At 36.6% G+C, this 22,026-nt stretch overlaps 1 protein-coding gene across 3 annotated transcripts in view; it reads right to left on the bottom strand.

Moving 5' to 3' along the window:
• ANKIB1 (ankyrin repeat and IBR domain containing 1) overlaps positions 368-22,026 on the bottom strand; it is a 143,961-nt gene continuing 122,302 nt past the window's right edge. Inside the window, exons 12-20 of one of the 3 annotated variants that reach the window (XM_003130136.4) lie at positions 21,382-21,516; positions 20,042-20,128; positions 19,890-19,956; positions 17,212-17,357; positions 10,941-11,119; positions 9,907-9,958; positions 5,536-5,650; positions 4,465-4,598; positions 368-3,525 (exon numbers count right to left, since the gene is read on the bottom strand). In XM_003130136.4, the coding sequence (XP_003130184.2) occupies positions 2,782-3,525; positions 4,465-4,598; positions 5,536-5,650; positions 9,907-9,958; positions 10,941-11,119; positions 17,212-17,357; positions 19,890-19,956; positions 20,042-20,128; positions 21,382-21,516 (1,659 nt within the window). In that variant the 3' untranslated portion in view covers positions 368-2,781. The remainder of the gene's footprint in view (positions 3,526-4,464; positions 4,599-5,535; positions 5,651-9,906; positions 9,959-10,940; positions 11,120-17,211; positions 17,358-19,889; positions 19,957-20,041; positions 20,129-21,381; positions 21,517-22,026) is intronic. The other 2 variants (XM_013979684.2, XM_005667593.3) reach the window with 2 other exon arrangements.

Below are 22,026 nucleotides of genomic sequence, written 5' to 3'. Positions count from 1 at the left end.
TCTATTCATATGGCATGAATTTTCCTATACTAAGCAATTTCACAAAATACCTTGAAATTATATCTTTCTCTATATGAAGATTTCAAAACCTTTCAAAATCAAAACACTTTCTTCTGAAAGCAAAGCTATAGTGATAAAAACAATGAGTGTTGAAGTCACAATGTTTTAACACATTGTCATGCAGTGTTTTGGGCTTATGTTTGGGGTATAAAATGCTCAGTTTAGTGGGCTAGTGCAAAAAACATTAGGTACTAATCTGTAACATGTAAGAACCAAATTAATCCCATCATATTGGAGGGAATTTAATTTGAAGAAGCTTCCTCACTTGGTTAAACAAAGTGTATAATGTAATGAGACAAAAGTGAAGTAGTTTAAGTAATAAATGTTTAATCAAAGAATTTTACATATTATTAACAGCATTCATTTGGCCAAACATCTACACGTTTGTAGAGTCCTACTGTATATAAAGTGGGAATGTATCAAGTATAGACTATGAAAGTGCAAATAACAAGTCAAGGTTAGAGTAATTTTTTTTTTTACATTATAAAATTAACTTGTTTACAAAATAGGCTTTGCCAAACTTTATTTCTGAATTGTAAAGTCAATGACTGTGTTTTTAAAATATGTACCAAGGAAATACAAATTGGATAATGATCATTTTCATGCTCAGGAGAGAACACCACAGAAACACAGGGTACTACACAAGGTGCAAGGAACCAGAACCCACGGCTATGCTGTCTTCACAGAGTACTCTTTCTCATCTTATCACAGCTTTGCAAGGTGCCTCAATGTGACACAAAGGCTCTTTCTACTGAAAAGTTGCAACCTGGTCTAAAAACTGATTTGGTGTTGATATTTTCAATCCAAAATAAATTTGTAAAAAAATCCTTTAATGGACTATTTCAGTTTAATATACAGTAATACACTGCAGATAAATATTTTCCCCAACTAATTTTTAATAGGGATTGGTATCAATGTTTCTGATCACTGGGGAAATAAAAACTAAGGTGGACCTTTGACATCCATGGCATAGGAGCAATTCTCACATGGTTTATCCCAAGGAAACAAGAGAATATTAAATACTCTAGCCAGACCAAGTTAAAGTACAAGAAAATTTCAAAAGCAGGGTTTTTGGGGAAAAAAAGTAATCAAAAAACATAATTACAATCCATATTGATATCAAAACTACTGTAACCCCTTACCTAGCCCAGGACTTGCCTGTACAAACTCAGTTCTGAAAATTTGGTATCTGTAGATTTCTGGTAAGAATTTGGCAAAATATTAAGTGGAGAGTTGCATATCTATTTTGCTTATGCTATGCTAGTTTTGATAATATGTAAGTAAAACAGTCATTCCAACAGTTTACTCTAGGTTTTAATTACACGCTGTACCATTGTATCTTAATTACAACTAAGACCAGTATTTTCTTCACAGTAAGACACTGATAACTAGGAAGTTGATTTTTTTTCCCAACACTAAACAGTAATCACACAGCAAATGAGTATTGTGCAATAGAAAAACACATCAGCATTTGCGATTTAGGCAAACAAACCGATTGAACATGTAGTTGTTATATTTACTGTAAAGGCAAGGCCATGGGTGGTTTTATGGAGGTCTTTGCAATTCATATAGCATAGTTACTTCAGAAGAGACATCAAAATCTGAATTATTCACTTATTTAACTGGCAACTATCCATTTAGGTTAGGCAAAGGCACGGTAACATGTTGCGCAGGATGTTTTATTGAGTTTTTTAATAACTGTGGGATTTACTGTAACTCATGAAAACTCCACTTTTTTTCTATTTTATAAAACACTTACCATTAAAAGTAATTGCACCCATTAGTAAGTAGAATGCACTGTAAAATTGTGAAAACAAAGAACTATGATTGCACTTCCAATAAAGTGTCTCTTAAAATACAGCACCGCTGTTGCTAATCAACTGTATTTTAATATTAAAATAAACTGTTTTTAACAGCAGCATTAGGTTTAGTTAACTTAAGCTACAGGCTACATTTATTTAAATGCAGTCTCCATGGCAACAAAAGCCCATTAAATTCTGGAATATCATTGCTACCAAGTGGCACCTTTTACTTCTGAGAAGGCCGAGATGCTCTGGAGCCCTCCAGGACACTGCACACTAAACGTCTTGTTAGCGCACGAGTCAGAGTTTGGCACAAGTGGACTGTAAAGAGATATTTGATTCATGTGAAAATTAAACTTAATTACGCTGTAGTAGATGCAGCACTAAAGAGAAGCCTTGGATATCTCGATTCACACTGCTCAGACAAAAAGGGAGGGAAGTTACCAAAGAGCACACAGAGATTGAGGAACGAAAGTTACTAGATCTGTCCAAAATAACTTTTAAAATGAAGAGAACTTTTTTTTTTTTAAAGGAAAAATCGACCAAGGATTAGAGAGTAAGCCTTTAATTTAAACGTCCAATTGAATTATTGCCGACCTTAGGCTAAACAGAGGACTGCATTTTCTGAATGTGAAATCTAATCCATCCTATTTATTTCAGTTGTGTTTCTCTTTCTCTCTCTCCTGCTCTTCTGTTTGTCAGCAAAAAGGGGAAAAGCTATCCAATTAAATACAAAAGAAATTCCCTGTAAGGTTAAAATCAGAAATGAAGCTACCATTTAAGGGAACTCCTTCATATTTAAGCCTAATGTCAGTGGTTTATAATTAGTTGGAATTAAGTGGATCAAGTCTCTATAAAGCATACTCCACTAGCATACCATCTGTACCTGTGATTCACTTAGAGCCCCGAGGTGTGCAGTTCACACTAAATGTATTTGTTCACGCCAGTCACTTGAGGTTGCAGGTGTCTGACTTGCAACATCTGAACCATCCTCCTTGTCGGCTGCCTCACTACCACCGTTGCCAGTGTTAGCTGCTGCTTCCCCAGCCAGAATATTTCCTTCCAGAGGATTTTCTTCTTCTATCTGGGTTCCTCTACCGTCACAGACCACACCATCTTCAAACACTGAATCTTCTTCTGGAGGCATCAGTTCCACAGCTCTCACGCCTTCTGACTCCTCTTTGACACAGGGGAGCTGGGAGTCTGCACTGACTTCTGCAGCTGCTGGAGGGATGAGGGCGATGCTCTGAGGGTTCATGTCATGAAACCATGCCATGATATTGCCAAGAAGACTGTCACTGAGGTGGGCGTCCTGGTCAGCTGAGTCGGGGTCACTGGATGAGGGATAGAATTCACTTCTTGCCTCACTGAGAGGGTGTGAACTCAGGGTGTCAGTTGAAAATGGGTCGCTTTCTGCTCCTAGTCTCATGAGGCTGTCACCAAGTTCCAACAGCTCAGAGCTGCTTAAAGCAGCCCGAGGGCTATCTGTGCTCCTGGGGACAGAGTCCAGCCTGGAAGGTAAAGAGGTACCTATTGCTCCTAAGGATGCTTCATTACTGAGGAAGTCTCTATTTTCTTCATCGACGGCCAGTCCAGATTCTTGCAGAGATAACTGTATTGCGAGAAGTATATTGGGATCATCTTCATCCAAGGAACTCAGTGCCTGAGGCAACAGACAACAAAATTACTTTAAAATTTAAAAGGAGAAATGATTGAACACAGTTAAGTCTACTACTGTTCTTTCACCAAACACATAATTAATAGTATTTCTATTTATACAGAAGAATTATTTTAGTTACTCAAATCTTTTTTTTTTTTTTTTTTTTTGTCTTTTGTCTTTTTTGTTGTTGTTGTTGCTATTTCTTGGGCCGCTCCCGTGGCACATGGAGGTTCCCAGGCTAGGGGTTGAATCGGAGCTGTAGCCACCGGCCTACGCCAGAGCCACAGCAACGCGGGATCCGAGCCACGTCTGCAACCTACACCACAGCTCACGGCAACGCCGGATCGTTAACCCACTGAGCAAGGGCAGGGACCGAACCCGCAACCTCATGGTTCCTAGTCGGATTTGTTAACCGTTGCGCCACCACGGGAACTCCTCAAATCTTATTTTAATTTTCTCCTTGCGCATGCTAAGGGAAAAAAATTTACTTAAAGTAAATCTGAGGCAGAAGAATCTTTCTCTGATTCTATTCCACTAAGCCTTCCTTTTTTTTTTTTTGGTCTTTTTAGGGCCTCGCCCACAGCATATGGAAGTTCCCAGGCTAGGGGTCAAATTGCAACTATAGTCTCAGGCCTACGCCACAGCCACAGCAAGGCAGGATCCAAGCTGAGTCTGCAACCTCCACCACAGCTCATGACAATGCCAGATTCTTAACCCACTGAGGGAGGCCAGGGATCGAACCCAAATCCTCATGGATACTAGTCGGATTCGTTAATGCTGAGCCACAACAGGAACTCCCTCTATTCCAGATGATAATACATCACTGAAAAAAAGATTTTACAATGGAAGGAAGAAAACGGAAAGTACCAGACGTAAAAACAGGAAGCCAGGCAAAACAGGGAAAGAGCAAGAGCAGGAGCAATGACTGCACAGGAAGGCTACCTGAAGAGAGTCTTGGTTCTCAGAGCGACTGGCGGGGGTGTAATCACGCAGGGAGGAGCTGTGCAGTGCGCTCATGGACGCAGAACTTACCACGGAGGCGCCAGGCCTGCGGCCACCGCTACCTTCTGGAATATCTGTTTCAAAGCAAGTGGTGCCACAGAGAATTTAGTCATATAAGGTTTCATACACCTTTGCATCTAAATAGATGATTTCTCTTTGAGGGCTGGTGAAAACCTACGTTCATAACTTCACAGGGATAATCTTTCAGGGATTTCTCATCCATATTTGTCTAATCATAAACAACAATTTTTAATCTAATTCTGTTACTTTAAACCCACAATTGTTTTTTACATTTTTGGCTGGTACTATATATGGTTCTATTCATAAATGCAAGTGCTACCCAGTGTTCTTTTTCTTCCATTAAGGAGTAAGAAAGGTGTTTCAGCTTTCAGCGTTTTTAAAAACTAAAGAATCTGCGCCCTAAGTAGCTTGAGGAGCTCATCTTTAGTCCTGTTGATCCTAATTTATTAAAGATGATCTGCCGACACCATAATTTGAAGATTTAACATTTAAAGGCTGATAATTAAATTAGTTTATCTCTGACATCAAACTTCAAAAAAATATTGATAGAACTGAGGCTGGGAGAAAAACATTCATGAACATAATAAGAGTAAGCAACAGCTACTATTTACTGAGTGCTCACCTGGTAATATTAATACTTAAGGGTTTTACATGCGTTATCTCATTTAATGCTCACAATAAGCCCAAGAAACGACACTATTATTATTTTTTCTTTAGAATGAGGAGACCAAACTTGGAGAGGTTAAGTGACTTGACTGAAGTTTCATGCTTGATACACAGCAGGGAAGGGGTCGTGAACTCCGGTCTGTCTGACCCTACAGCCCATGTTTTTAATCCCCCTGGTTTTCTGTATCTTGTGACATTAGAAGCAGCTGCATGTTGACTGTATATCTAAATTACAAACTCTTTCACAAACATTTAGATTAGCCAGTATTAAGAAGAAGTGCGAGAGAATTAAGAGATTAAGACATACCCAACTCAAGAACTCACCTAAAGTGCTTTCGCTTGGCTCATCAGGGTCTGGAGGATTACTAAGCAGACTGTGCACATCTCCTCGACGGCGTTGTTGTCTGTGCCTCCTCCGATACTGAAATTCAGCATATTCCTGCATAAACCAAAGGTTATAAAATACAGGAGAGCATGCAAATTTTAAAATGCAAATAAAACAAACAACACACTTTTTTTTTCCCCAGGAAAAAAATGTGTGATTTTATACACATATTATAAAATCACTTGGCTTTAGAAAAAGAAACTTCAGGTTTTGCCATGCCAAGTAAAAAAGAAAAGTTGGAAAAAGAAAAATTTTAAGGAGTCATTATAACTGCCTTCATAAATTGGGAATACTTGCAAGCTCCAATGCTAGATCACAACTGAACCTTACTTCACATGCCTAGGTCTTGTTATCTAATACCATAACTAATAGCAGAATGATTTTACTAACATATGTTAGGATCTCCCTGGAGGTCTGGTTTTTAAAAATGACTGCGACATACGTAACCGAGGGAAAAAAAAAAAGAAGAAAAAAGAAAGAAAAGCACACACTGCTAAGTACCTGTCAGGTTACTGAATTCTGTATTCTTTGAGACTACTACTTACCATACTCACATAAGAGAAAATATGAGGTTAGCTTTAAATAAGATGTTACTTGGATTCCTTCCTATATTAGTTAATACGTGGGGTTATCTCCAACCCAGGCAGGGTAAATGTTTTCTATTTAGCATTCGGAGAGAATACAGATTTGGGCCTGGTGACCTTGAGTCTATTTTACATTTGTGATAATAGCCAGCTACTACAGAGGCAGAACCTGGGCCTACATGCTATTATCTGGGTAGAAATGTTTTTGCACATTTTAGCGACAGAAGAAACTAGAAGATAGGCCAATGTGCATGACATCAGCACAAAAGGGTTAAGCCTGAGAATCATTATAGATTCTTTCAGTGATTAAACACTAAAATACTCAGGTTTATGATTATCTAGTTCCTCTAGAATATTTAATATGCTTATATTGTGGAAGTAACTGGAATAAATGAGGACAAGTCTTATAACCCCAGTAAAACTTTCACATCATATCACTCTAGTTAAATTTATTCAAATTCCTTCATCTATGCAAGCGGTTGGGCTCTAATTAAAGAGTGGAAGGCATTCTACCAAGTTAGAAACAAATGAGTGCAAGATAATGTAAGTGCTCAGAGGGATTTATTCAGGTTTTTAAAAAAATTTCCTGCTGAAGAGTTCCCGTCATGGCTCAGCAGAAACGAATCAGAACTAGGAACCATGAGGTTGCAGATTTGATCCCTGGCCTCGCTCAGTGGGTTAAGGATCCGGCGCCGTGAGCTGTGGTGTAGGTTGTAGACACGGCTTGGATTCCGTGATGCTGTGGCTATGGTGTAGGCTGGCAGCTGAAGCTCCAATTAGACCCTTAGCCCGGGAACCTTCATATGCCATGGGTGTGGCCCTAAAAAGCAAATAAATAAATAAATAAATTCCTGCTGAGCTGGGGTATTATTTCCTCTTTTCCAGGAGGCCTATGCTCCAAAAAAACTAGATGACCATTATGTGTCATGCTAGTTCACTGGACCATGATATTTGTCAGAAAAAGATGGCAAGAAAATATTATTTCAGTTTAAGATTTATCATTAGGGAGAATCTGTTTATTTTGTACACTTGATGATGGTATAAAGTTATACTGAACTAAATAAACTATTATCGACCATAGACTATAATATTACCAGCTGAGGAAAACAAAACGGTTTAAAAAACTGTGAAGCGTTATAATTATTCTGACAGAAAACTCAAATAGCATTCTCTTACCATGTAACAGGCTTTAAAAAATTTGTTCTCATAAAAATAAACTTATCTGAAAATTTCCATGGACTCCTAAGATCTTCAAGTGAGCATATGAAAAGCTTTTAGTCAGGATACTCCAAATGGTTTGAGAGTGTTAAGGCTATAGAGAAGAGTGAGAAGTTCTAGGATTTACAGGGAAAAAAAAGCTTCCAGAAGATTTTTGTTATAAATAATAGTAATTGCCACAATTTAATGAGCTCCAATTTTGTTAGTGACTTAAAAAGATGCTTTGGTCCTTCTAGAACTTCCATGGGATAGATATCACCATCCACATTTTAAAGATGAAAAATTAAGGAAGGACATGGCCTAGGCAGACCTTAAGTTATAGGGCTAGACTTTGAATTCTGGTATCCCTCAGATTTTTCAAACATGCTCTTTCCTCCAGGCTCCACTGCCTTTAAAGTGACACACAACAAATACTGATGCTTATTAACAACTCAATCAATTTAGCTTAAAAAGAATAAGATACAGAGTTCCTGTTGTGGTACAGTGGAAATGAATCTGACTAGGAACCACGAGTTTGGGGTTTGATCCTTGGCCTTGCTCAGCGGGTTAAGGATCCGGCGTTGCTGTGAGCTATGGCGTAGGTCGCAGATGTGGCTCGGATCCCGAGTTGCTGTGGCTGTAACTCCTATTGGACCCCTAGCCTGGGAACCTCCATATGCCGTGGTGTGGCCCTAAAAAGCAAAAAAAAAAAAAAAAAAAAAAAAAAAAAAAAAATAAAAAGAGTAAGATACACTTTTTCACTTTAGTGAAAAATGTAAATTCAAGCTAAAAGTCTACTAGACTTGGCAACATTCTTTTTTTCAGGGTCCATATGAAGGCAAAGAGCTAATTTTTATAGATATAATTCTGGCAGTTACTTGATAGTCACATACATGCAGAATTTTAAAGTTTCATACTAGGTGGAATTTCTTTAGATCTGCAATAAGATTTACATAAAAGCTTGGTGTTTCAATGTATCAAAGACTTTAAAGAAGAGAATTCTTGTAAAATTTATTAACTCATAAAAAATAAATTTATGAATAAAATGTTATTTATAACTTCACAAATCTCAATCCCTAGAGAATAAGAGCTCAAAAATTTTATTTATAAATATTCACATTTGAGGTTAAAAAACCTTTCTGTTTTTTACAAAATGACATGGTGTCCGTCATATTAGCAGGGCCTCAACATTCAAGGACAAAATTCCTAAAGTTACTGTCAGAGCCAGAAGCCACAAGATGGTGCATACATGATTGTGAATACACTGGTAAAGGTTTCATTTTTGCTCAGTTGTGTTTCTACCTTGAAATACTGAAATCTTTGTACACTATTTGTTGGTAACTGAAGAGTGTTATTCCTTCTTTCAAGTGGAAATTTTCCATAACATCTCCAAAAGCGAAATTATATTAAAACATAGAGATAGTAAAAGTTTAGGATCAGGTAAAGAAAAGGTTCATAATTTGTTTTATAATAAATTTTTAAAAATATATTTTTGAAAAAAATAAATTGAAAGTTTCTGTATCACACCTCTAAGCACAAATTATTCCTCAAGTCAATTTTTTTTTGAGATATCTACCAATACAAAAGGCCACAAGGTGATTGCAAGTATCCTCAGCAGCTGAAAAGAGAAAGCATCTGATTTAAATAAACCACAGTCATTTCTGGATAATAGTCAATTTTACAGTCTTTCAGTTGCAGATACCATATGGGCTATAAATGATAAACGAGGGTTTCACTGTTTGTCCTTCCTCTTTCTAAGAATTAAGTTAAAAGATTACCATATTATAAGCATTGAATGGTATACTGCTGGATAAAGAATAAGGAAGTAGAGAGAACTGTTAAAACTATTTAAAATCAGACTCAACAGTGACAGTGGCAATTTAAATCACAAAAAATAGCAATGTGATTAAGATTTTCACTCTATCTTACTGCAACTGCTATTTGCAGAATTTTCGACCTTCTGTATTTTAAAATGGTATATTAACAACAATGAAAACAAGAAGAGTGTGAAAATCTTAGAGAAGCAGAGAGCAACTAAGCCAAGCATTCTTTCTGCATAAACATTATTGTCAAGTTTCCACCTTAGTAACTGTAAATCAATTCTCTCAGATTGTTGCAATAACTTTTAAAAAAGTCTATGTAGGTTTTTAATAGATTCAGACTGAAACAATATTACAACTAAATATGCATTTCTAATAAAGAAAATTCATATTTCTGTTAACTAAATTAAAGATATTTTCCAAAAGTGTAATAAATTGGCCTTATATAAACTGGCCTGCTAACAGTTCAGTAGTTAAAAATGATAAGAGGAGAGATACATTTAATAATGTGATAATAATCCAAAACCATAAATAGGTAAATGCAGGTGTTGCTGAAACATCAGTATTATAAAAGAGAGAAAAAACATTGCTGACAATCTCAGCAGGATTTAGAATAGATGAGAGTGCAAATGCAAGCAGGATTGCACTAAGGAAAATTATAACTAATCAAACCAAATCAAACCAAACCAAACCCCCATAAAACAATTACCTCAGGTGATGCAAATCCTAAATATTCCCAATCCCACGTTCCACCAGCAAAGCTACAAAGAAATTAGACATACCATTTGATTTATTATCAGTACTACAAAGTACAAACAATCAGACCCTTGCCCTTTGAACATTACTTTTAATTCCTCTGCTTGGAACTTGCTTAACCAAAGGAGATCAGCTACTGAATATAATTAAAATGATTCTTTTTTTTGGGCCATGCCTGTCACATGGGGAAGTTCCTGGATCAGGGATTGAATCTGTACCACAGCAGTACCACGAGCTGTTGCAGTGACAACGCCAGATCCTTAACCCATTGTGTTACAAGGGAACTCCTAAAATGATTCTTTCATTATTTCTTTCAAATTCTAAGCTGCTTTATGTTTGCATAAAATGGTGGAAAAATAAAAACCACCATGCTATACCAAAGTATTTTATAACTGTTTCTATTTTTATTTTATAAGTGCTTATGTAAAAATAGGGGTCTAAGGATTTCTAGTAGGTGTAATTAATATGACTAAGAAAATATGCTTCAATGTTTAATGGCATGAGATTTATAAATGTCTGAAATCAAACAACCAAAACTCAACTGTTCTTTAATCAATGAATATGGATCACTTAAATAACTTAACTAATATTAGATTCCTAGTTTCTTCACAATTTCTTACCAGAAAACACAAATGACTATAACAAGTTGGTAAGGTTTCCAACATTGATGACTATCCTATCACCGTATGTATTACATATTTGAAATGACGCATTCGAATACTTGTTGAATTATGAGTCCACCAAAGTTTGAAATTTATGTAGCCTAATTTAGTCTGAGGAACTACATAAACAAAAAAATAACAGGAAAAAACAGAAAGAATCTGGGGGATAAAAATCACCAAAAAGAGGTTAACACACATTTACCAACTACCCATATTTTAGGTATAAGTAATGTTCAAGAATATGAGCCCTAGTTGGATAAAAAATCAACCTGCTGGCATTTGCAGCTAGTGCTAGGGTGAGGTCCACGGTGTGAATCACTTTTACCTGCGTCTTGGAGCTTCTGGTGAGTCTGCAGGAGCAACTCCCCGAGCCACAGATGCCAGGAACTCCTGCCTCTTTTGCTGTACAAGGCAGGCTGCCTTGATGATCTTGTGGCGGGGAGTGCGAAGGTAAGGCCTATTGACTTTTTGGGCAAGGTCTTCAGTGACCATTTCTAGGTCTGTCTATATTAAGAAGAGAAAAAAAAAAGAAAGATTACACGTTGAGTGGATTAGTCAATAGCAAATCCAGTGTATAGCTGGTTAAATCTGATTCTTTCCAAGTCAGAAATTAATTCAAATTTTGAAATAACTTTCTATTTAACATATATTTCTACTCTGAACATCTTAGGAAAATAGCATTCATTTAATAGGCAATTTTAGAAATGCAGTTAGTATGGATTACAAAGAAGTAGTGAGTACAGCAGCTGTTGAAAAAAATTTATAGCTGTCTCTGTGAAAGAGAACTAATCAATGTCAAGGCACTGTACCTGCATGTGCATGACAACATGGCATAGACTATACACGTAAATGCTGAAGGAATATGAGGAAGGGCAAGACCCTTGTGATCTGGATTAGGTCTGGAAGGCTTCATGGAGAAGATGAATAATGAGCATCGAAAGAAATGTTAAGATGTAAATTAGTAGAGGGCAGTTCAAAGGGATGAAATGAAAATGGCAGCAAGGGAAAAAAGTTTGGTGGCTTCAAAAAAAGAGAAATGTACAAAAGTTCGTCAGCTACCACAATGTCAATTGGCATACATTATTTTTATTTTTATTTATTTTTTTGCTTTTTTAGGGCTGCACCCACAGCATATGGAAGTTCCTGGGCCAGGGGTCAAATAGGAGCTGCGACCTAAAAGGGGACCTCCCATTTTTTTTTTTTTTTTTTAAATTACTCTACTTTGGAGTTCCCATCATGGTGCAGTGGAAATGAATCTGACTAGCATCCATGAGGACACAGGTTCAATCCCTAGCCTCACTCAGTGGGTTAAGGATCTGGTGTTGCTGTGAGCTGTGGTGTAGGTTGCAGATGTGGCTTGGATCCTGTGTTGCTGTGGCTGTGGTGTAGGCTGGCAGCTACAGCTCTAATTCAACCCCTAGCCTGGGATCCTCCATATGCTGCAGGTGTGGCCCTCAAAAAAAAAAAAAAAAAAAAAAGTACTCTAGCTTTTTTAGCTGTACTTTTAAAATGAGATGGCAGGAACTGGGGACAAGATGGTGGAGTAGAACGACCCTGAGCTTATCTCCTTGCATGAGCATACCAAAATCACAAATAACTGCTGAACAACCATCAGTAAAAAAGATTAGAATTAGAATCTACCAAAATGATATTCTACATCCAAAGACATAAAGAAACCACAAGACAGCAGGAGGTGTACTTGAGAAATAATCAAAACTGCACACCACCTGGGTGGGTGACCTATGAACTGGAGAATAATTATATCATAAAAGTTCTCCCACAGGAGTGAGAGCTCTGAGCCCTAAACATCATGCTCCCAAGGCTAGTGCTCTGGCAATGGGAGGAGGAGCCCTCAGGGCAGCTTGACTGGAGGAGATCCATAGCACTGAAGAAAACAGAGACGCCACTCTGTAAGTGCTCGTCAGGTTTCACACATACTGCGACTTCATAAGAGCCTGGGCCAGACCTACCTGCTGGCTTTAGAGGTCCTCTTTGGAAGGTAGGAGGTGGTTGTGGCTCTCTCTGGGACCATAAAAGCTGGTGGCAGACATATCAGGGAGTGTTTATCTTTGTGAATTCTTGCTGGAGGCAGACATCTTGCGTGGGCCAATAGCAGCAGACCTGGCCCCACCCAACAGCCTGTAGGCTCCAGTGCTGGGATGTTTCAGGTCATATAACACAGAGGGCAGGGACACAGCCTACTCATCAGGAGACATCCTGAGCCCATAGATACCACTAGACATGCCCCTTGGCACTGGCCCTTTCCACAAGGAAGCTTATATAATCCTTTAGACCAGACTTACTTACCAGGGGGCAGACAGCAGAAGCAAGAATACTACAATCTGGCAGTCTATGGAAATGAGTCTGCTAACAGAGGGCAGATGCTACTGGGATCAGCTGGTCCCTGGCCCTCGGGTGATGAATGAGGAGTGCACTGCTGGGACACACAGGAAATCCCTATAGAGGGCCATTTCTCTAAGGTCGAGAAATGTAACTAACCTACAACATACATAAAAATACAACAGAAACTTAAAGAAAATGAGACAGCAAAGGAATATGTTCCAGACAAAGGTATAAGATAAAACCCCAAAAGAGCAACTAAGTGGAGTTAAGCAATCTACTCAGTGAAGAGTTCAGAGTATTAATTGTGAAGATGATCTAAGGACTCAGGAAAAGAACAGATGCCCAGAATGAGAAGTTATAAGAAGTTTTTAATAGGTATAAAATACAAAGAACAAGCAAAGAGAGTTGAAAAATATAATAACTGAAATGAAAAATATATTAGAAGGAATCAACTGCAGAATCACTGAAGCAGAAGAACTGATCAGTGAGCTAGAAGATAGAGTGGTGGAAATGACTGCTGTGGAACATAATAAAGAAAAAAGAATAAAAAGAAATGTGGACAGTTTAGCAGACCTCTGGGACAATGGCAAATGCATAAACATTAGCATTATACGGATCCCAGAAGGAGAAGAAAGGACCTGAGAAAATATCTGAAGAGATAAAAGCCGAATATTTCCCTCATGTAGGAAAAGAAAGTCACCCAGTTCCAAGAGGTGCAGAGTCCCATACAGGATTAACTCAAGGAGGAATATGCTGAGACACAGAGTAGTCAAACTGACTAAAATTAAAGAAAAAGAGAAAATATTAAAAACAACAAGGGAAAAGAAACAAATAACATACATAGGAATCCCCTAAGACTATAAGCTGATTTTCCAGCAGAAACCATGCAGGCCAGAAGGGAGTGCACAATATATTTAAAGTGATGAAAGGGAAAAACCTACAACTAAGAATACTCTACCTAGCAAGGCTCTCATTCAGATTTGATGGAGAAATCAAAAGCGTCTCAGACAGAGCTAAAAAACTTTATTAGCACCACCAAACCAGCTTTACAGCAAATGCTAAAGGCATGTCCCTAGGCAGAAAAGAAAAGGCCACAACTAGAAACAAAAAAATATGAAATGGCAAAGCTTGTTGGTAAAGGCAGGACATCATCCAAATACAAACATGAAATTGAACCAGTAATTGAGAGCAGGAGAGTACTAATTCAGGATGCTTACAATGCATTTTAAATTAAGAGACTAACAACTTAAAAACAGTCATGTATATATATATATATATACAGAGTGCTATACCAAAACCTCATGCTAACTACAAACCAAATATCAATAATAGACAAACACACAGAAAAGAAAAACGAATCCAAACACAACACTAGAGGTAGTCATTAAATCACAAGAGAAAAAAGAGGAAAGGAATGAAAAAGACCTACAAAACCAAATCCAAAACAATTAACAAAATGATAATAAAAATATACAAATCAATAATGACCTTAAATGTAAATGGATTAAATACTCCAACCAAAAGACAGAGACTAGCTGAATGGATTAAAAAACAAGACTGTGTATATATGCTGTCTACAAGAGACCCAGGATAGATCACATGCTGGACCACAAAATAAGACTTAGTAAATTTAACAACATTGAAATAATATCAAGCATCTTTTCCAACCAGATTGCTTTGAGATTAGAAATCAAGTATAAGAAAAAAAGGCGTTCCTGTCATGGCACAACAGAAACAAATCTGACTAGGAACCATGAGGTTGCAGTTTCGATCCCTGGCCTCACTCAGTGTTTTAAGTGTCCGGCGTTGCCGTGAGCTGTGGTGTAGGTCGCAGACGCGGCTCGGATCCAGCGTTGCTGTGGCTCTGGCGCAGGCCAGCGGCTACAGCTCCGATTAGACCCCTAACCTGGGAACCTCCATATGCCGCTGGTGCAGCCCTAAAAGGACAAAAGACAACAGACCAAAAAAAAAAAAAAAGAAAAAAAAAAGTGCGAAAAACAGTAACATATGGAGGCTAAATAATATGCTACTGAATAACTGATGGATCACTGAAGAAATCAAAGAGCAAATAAAAAAATGCCTAGAGACAAATGAAAATGAAAACATGACAATCCAAAACCAATGGGACACAGCAAAAGCAGTTCTAAGAAGGAAATTTAAAGCGATACAAGCTTACCTCAGAAAAGAAAGAAATCTCAAATAACCCACCTAACTTTTTACCTACAGCAACTAGAGAAAGAAGAACAAACAAAACAAAGAGTTAGTAGAAGGATAGAAATCATAAAGATCCAAGCAGAAATAAATAGAGACTAAGAAAACAATAGAAAAGATCAATGAAACTAAAAGCTGGTTCTCTGAAAAGAAAAGAACAATTAACACCACAGAAATATAAAAGGCCATAAAAAACTAACACCAATTATATGCCAATAAAATGGACAACCTAGAAGACATGGACAAATTCTAAGAAAGGTACAGTCTCCCAAGACTGAATCAGGAAGAAATAGAAAATATGAACAGACCAATTAAAAGTACTGAAATTGAATCTGTGATTTAAAAATTCCCAATAACAACAAAAACAGTACAGGACCAGATGGTTTCACAAGCGAATTCTACCAAACACTGAGAGAGGAGAGTTAACAACTTAGTTAACTAAGTGAAGTAAGTCTGACAAAGACAAATATCATAGGATACAGCTTATATGAGCAACCTCCTTTTTTGCTTTTTAAGAGGGCCAATAAGCCCACACAAAGATGCCTAACACTGCTAATTATTAAAGAAAACTACAATGAGATATCACCTCATACCAGTCATAATGATCATCATTAAAAAGAGACCTGTGGTTGCAAGAGGGAGGGGGAGGGAGTAGGATGGACTGGGAATTTGGGGTTAATAGATGCAAACTACTGTATTTGGAATGGATAAGCCATGCGATCCTGCTATATAGCATTTGGAACTGTATCTAGTCACTTGTGATGGAACATGATGGAGGATAATGTGAGAAAAATAATGTATTATGTATGTTTGACTGGGTCAGTATGCTCTACAGTGGAAAACTGACAGAACCATGTAAAACAACTATAATGGAAAAAATAAACATCATTAAAAAAAAGTCTACAAATAACAAATGCTAGAGAAGATGTGGAGAAAAAGGAACCCTCTTACAACTGTTGTTGGGAATGTAAATTGGTACAGCCACTATGGGAACAGTATGGGGGTTTTTAAAAAACAAAAAATTGAACTACCATATGATTCTACAATCTTACTCCTGGGCATATATCTGGAGAAAAGTATAATTTGAAAAGATACATTCATCCAAATATTCACTGAAGCACTATTTACAATAGCTAAGACATGGAAGTAACCTAAATGCTGTTGACAGATGAATGGATAAAGAAGATGTGGTATATTTACATAATGGAACATTATTCAGCCATAAAAAAGAAATAATGCCATTGGCAACATGGATAGACCTACAGATATCATACTAAGTGAAGTAAGCCAGACAAAGACAAATATTATAGGATACAGCTTATATGTGCAAAAAAAACAAAAACAAAAAAAAACCAGAAACAGACCCCCAAACATAGGAAAGAAATTTATGGTTACAAAAGGAGAAAGGGGTAGGGGAGAGAGATAAATTAGGAGTTTGGGATTAACATATACACACTATATTTAAAATAGATAACCAACAAGGAACTATATTCAATAGTTTGTACTAACCTATAAAGGAAATGAATCTTAAAAAGAATACATATGTATAATGTTATAATGTATATGTATGTAACTGAATCACTGCTGTACACTTGAACACACTATAAATCAGTTATATTTCAATTAAGAAAAAATTTTTAAATTATTTTTTTAAAAGAGGAGGAAAACAAGAATGAACTGGCAAATAGCAACTTTGGCATCTAGTATGTAATGTTGTTTGTTCCATTTTTGAAGATAAAATTGCTAATTACATAATCAGAATCAGGCCAGATTTCAACCTCAACCAGTTTAAATCAAGAAATAAATGTGGCAGGAAATGTTTGCATAGCCCAGAACCCATTCAAATCTGCACAATGACAGTGGCAAATTCAAACATAAAAGAAAATTTCAGCTTACGACTGGTAACTTTACTTAAAATCCATTCTAAAAATGAAAACAAAATTATTAATTACACCCAAGTGTTATTAAATGGTTGAAAAGGAGAAAATCTGTTTTTCATTTCATACTAACTGCATTTAAATTTAATAAAAAAGACATCTTACTTGCATGAGTTCAAAAATTTCTTTCTTTGTGCTTTTAGGTTCTAAGAAAAATCCATATGGGTAAGAACACTTGAGAATACGTCGAGTTTTTAAGAGCACATGAACTGCATCTTCAATGAAAGTGGTATCTGGACAGCCTCCTTCAGCTATAAAGTAAACCAGGCACAGTGAAAAAAAAATTTTATTATGAAAATTTTATGTATTATGAAAACTATTTAAAACATTATTTCTTAAAAAAAACCCACAAGGAACCCTAAGAAGAAATTGTTTGCAGTAGTTCTATGATATCATTTATTTCAACTAGACTAAAAACTACATAAAACACTCAATGTGTTTGCATTTATAACTTGTATCACTTATAAATGAAGCACACTATGGAGTAAGTAGCTCAGGAGCACTGATGGCAGTCATGAAGGAAAGCATATACCAATCCTGGATTCTGTTCTCATCTTGTTAGTAAACAAATCTAGTTTTAGATAAACCTAATGGTTCCATGCTTTACTAAGTTTTTCTGGTTATCCGTGGCATAATTTTTCTTACTAAGAATTAGAACAAGTGCCCTGCTAAGTTGCTTTCTAGAAAAAAAAAAGTCTATAATTATGCCACTGCAAAGAACACTATACGGTAAAAGAGACAGCTTTCTGGGCAATAACTGAGTAACTAATGCTAGTTAAAAAAAAGAGAGAGAGAGAAAGGGAGGAATATTGAAAAGGAGGGAAGAAGAAATTGCTTCCATATCTGAGACCGTTCCTTTCCCAAATATCATTACAGCATTATAGCTTTTTTCCTCATCCGCAAATGAACAGAAATAAAGCAGTAGAATCTAAATCCATAAGTACTTCTGAAAATAGTATCATTTTGCATACCTGCAGAAATAAATTGTATGTGTATATACACACACTGATATACAGATCATCTCCAAATGCCTACCCTTGAAAAGTTATTTGAACCAAGATTTAAAAATAAAACACCCTCCCTCCTCATAATATGTATGAGAAAAATGTTTTACTTTCTTTTCAATTCTTCTCCATGTCTTACTATGCTGTCTGGAACCTCCAGAAGGTTGAACAGCAGTAATTTACATCTATGAATATTTATTTTATTTTATATTTATTATGTTTAGGGCACAGTTCTAAGTATTAGGGATATGTCAGTGACAGAACAGACTGTAGAATCTATGAGTTTTTTTTTTCTTTCAACTTTTACTGTGGAAAATACTTCAAGAGTTTGATATTGGCTTGATAGAGTTATGTCATTACTGTGGTCTAAGAACTAATAATTATCAAGGAGACTAAGCTACTGTTGACACTTTTCCTCCCACTCTAATTTATATAATTTTATGTTTACTGTCTAAATTAGAAAATTATCCTCATGAAAAGGATATTAGCACTCATTAGTTTTATAACATTTCGGAGCAAACACAAGGCTAACTGCATTTTCAGCTTGAAATCTTTTTATATATATAAATTATATAACTTATAATTTATAATATATAAAATATAAAAAAATATATTTTTTGTCTTTTTGCCTTTTCTAGGGCTGCTCCCGCGACACATGGAAATTCCCAGGCTAGGGGTCTAATCAGAGCTGTAGCCACCGGTCTATGCCAGAGCCACAGCAATGAGGGATCCGAGCTGCCATCTGCAACCTACACCACAGCTCACGGCAACACTGGATCATTAACCCACTGAGCAAGGCCAGGGATCGAACCCGCAATCTCATGGTTCCTAGTCGGATTCGCTAACCGCTGTGCCATGATGGGAACTCCAAAATCTTTTATATGTAATTATTTTTAAAATGTGACTTTTTGGGGGGCTTTTTTTTTTTTTTTTTTTTAGGGCTGCACCTGCAGCATATGGAAATTCCCAGGCTAGGGATCGAATTGGAGCTATAGCTACTGGCCTATGTCACAGCCACAGAAATGCCAGATCCAAGACACATATGAGAACTTCACCACAGCTTGTGGCAATACTGGATCCTTGACCCACTGAATAAGGACAGGGATCAAACCTGCATCTTCATGGATACTGTGTCAGGCTCTTAACCTAATGAGCCACAACCGGAACTCCTAAATATGACTTTTTAAAACAAACCTTTACTCTGTGTGGCCACTGTATGAGATATTATATTCTAATCGTGCAACTAGTACTCAGTCCATTTTTAGGAATGTTCTTTTTGAACTTCCATTTTCAGATTCATAAGTAAGCCTTTATGAATTTGCTTTTTCACTCCAATGTCTGTTATTTACCAGTGAGATGATTTCTCCAACAACTGTACTTGACTTCCATCCCATCAGGCACTCTGCTGTGCTTCCTCAAGAATCTTTGGGAATTCAGTCACATGACAATTGAGCAACTTGTGAATCTTACTCCTTTGAGTTGGTCAGGGATGCTGTCTTTTTGGGCCCATTCTCTTTCCCCTATATTGCAGAGCATCAGCAATGGCGTGAAGCAATCAAAACCATGACGTATGTTTACCTGCCAGCAGCATAGGCTACATTAAGAGTAGCAGATGAGGTAAGCCAGGTGGAAAAGCTAATCAGAGGTCTCAATGCGAAACTATACTCTGGGCTTCAGAGAACTCCAAACTAACAAAGTGTCTTAATTGCCTAGCAATGCAGTGACTTAAACATGAAAGCTATTTTATATTAATTATCACACATATCACTTATAACTTACTTTCTTTGAGAGCTCTACTCAATTGCTCCATCTTTTCTTTGGCTGTTTTAAGAAGGCGTTGTTCTAACTAAAGAAATAGAAATAAATAAATCATTTTCTTTATTTATTTACAACAGTGTAATTCAGCACAGTTGAAATGATTTGGAGCATACCTGATAACTATGCTCGTGATTTTTAAATCTTGTGTAATAGTGCATAAATCTGTCAAGTTCCTGAAATCGTTTGTGTTTTTTCTCAGCCTAGGAAACAAAAGTTCATAAACAACTTTTATAAATAAAAGTACTAGCTACTAAAACTATTTTTGATTACTTAAAATATTTATTGGTATGAGATATTAACACAAACTGATTTATTATTTTCTAGAAAAAATAATAACTAATACATTTTAAAGGCTTCCCAGAACAAAATCTTGCATTTGTATTCTCTTTGACAAACCACTAAATCCACAATTCCCAGAATACAAGGCAAATAAATATGCCTCCCAAACCCTGTATTTATCAGATCTTCAATGTTTTATTATTCAATGCTTATTACCATGGACCAAATTGTGTCCCCCCAATTCATATGCTGAATATCTGTCTAACTCCCAATGTGACCATATTTGCTGATGTGACCCAGTGTGATCTATGAGGTGATACAGGTTAAACAAGATCATCTGGGTGGAGACTTAATCCAATAGAGCTGGAGCCCTTATAAGAAGACAAAAAACAAGAGACACCAGAGCACTGTGAGGACACAGCAAACGACAGCTGTCTATAAGAGAGGGAGCGTCATCACCAGAAATCCAGCTGGCAGAAATATGGATACTGAACTTCCTAGTCTCAAGAACTGTGAAAAATAAAGCTTTGTTGTTTAAGTTACCCAGTCTAAGGTATTCTGTTATGGCAGCCAAGCAGACTAAGATACTTATTATATGCAAAAACATAGTATTATATTTTTGATAGAATATTAAAATTATTTATTAGTCATTATAGAGGCATTCTGGGCTGGGAAATATGAGTCTTTTCTTTCTTTCTTTTCTCTCTTTTTTCTTTTGTCTTTTTAGGGCTGCACCTGCTGTATATGGAGGTTTCCAAGCTAGGGGTCTAATTGGAGCTATAGCTGCCAGCCTATACCACAGCCATAGCATGTGGGATCCAAGCCGAGGCTGCGACTTACACCACAGCTCATGGCAACCCAGGATCCTTAACCCAGTGAGTGAGGCCAGGGATCGAACCTGCGACCTCATGGTTCCTAGTCAGATTCGTTTCTGCTGTGCCACGACGGGAACTCCTTTGTGAGTCTTTTTTAATCTTGACCAATATGAAAAAAAGGAAAGTTAAAAAAAAAAAATCTCTCAAGTTTAAGGAGCTATTTTGTTTCAATTAATACTACTCTAAAGTACATTCAATTTAATGCCTCATTATGATAAAGATAGAAAAAGAAAAGTGCAAAATACTTCCACTGCTATTAAGTAGCTTAGCCAGAGGTCTTGCTTAACAGTTCTCTTTACCTCCACAGTCATTTCCTTGGATTGCTCCTCCACATGCTGAATGACTTCATAGCGGGTACATCTGTAATAACCTCCTGTGGAAGAACTATGTTTTTTCCATTCTTCTAGGCAAATCCAGCAAAAGTCATACTTGCACTTCAAAAGAAAACAAAAATGCAAATATCTCCCATGGTAGTATGCAAATTATTTTCCAATTTCTAGTCAACCAATTTGTAAAGATTAAACAATCTGCCTGTATGACCAGGAACAAAATCTTCTCAAAGACACGCCTTCTTTTTCAGGTTTCCTCTGAAGACCTTATCTGCACTATGGAAAGATGTGAGGGTAGTTTAAAATTATTTGCTTATAAAGATAAATTAAAATGTAAATTATAATATTTTAAGTAATCTCAAAAAATCTTTATCAATAGGATTCTCTTTTGAAATAATAAAAACAGAGACTGAGAAACGTTTCATTTTTCAAGTGCACAGCAGTCTTACTTAGGTCTACAAAGCTTCACCAGTATATCTGAAAATTTCTTGTGACTTTTGAGAAGCTGGTTTTGAAATTGGGAACAAGTTGAAAAGGTCTCTAATCAGAACAGCTAACATATTCATATATTTATCATTAAAAAAATCTTCACTTTCTTAATTACCATAATTTGCA

Source organism: Sus scrofa, chromosome 9 (assembly GCF_000003025.6).
Source record: "Sus scrofa isolate TJ Tabasco breed Duroc chromosome 9, Sscrofa11.1, whole genome shotgun sequence".
NCBI lineage: Eukaryota > Metazoa > Chordata > Mammalia > Artiodactyla > Suidae > Sus > Sus scrofa.
Note: the sequence above shows the minus strand (reverse complement) of the source record. Positions and strands in the feature narration are given on the sequence as shown.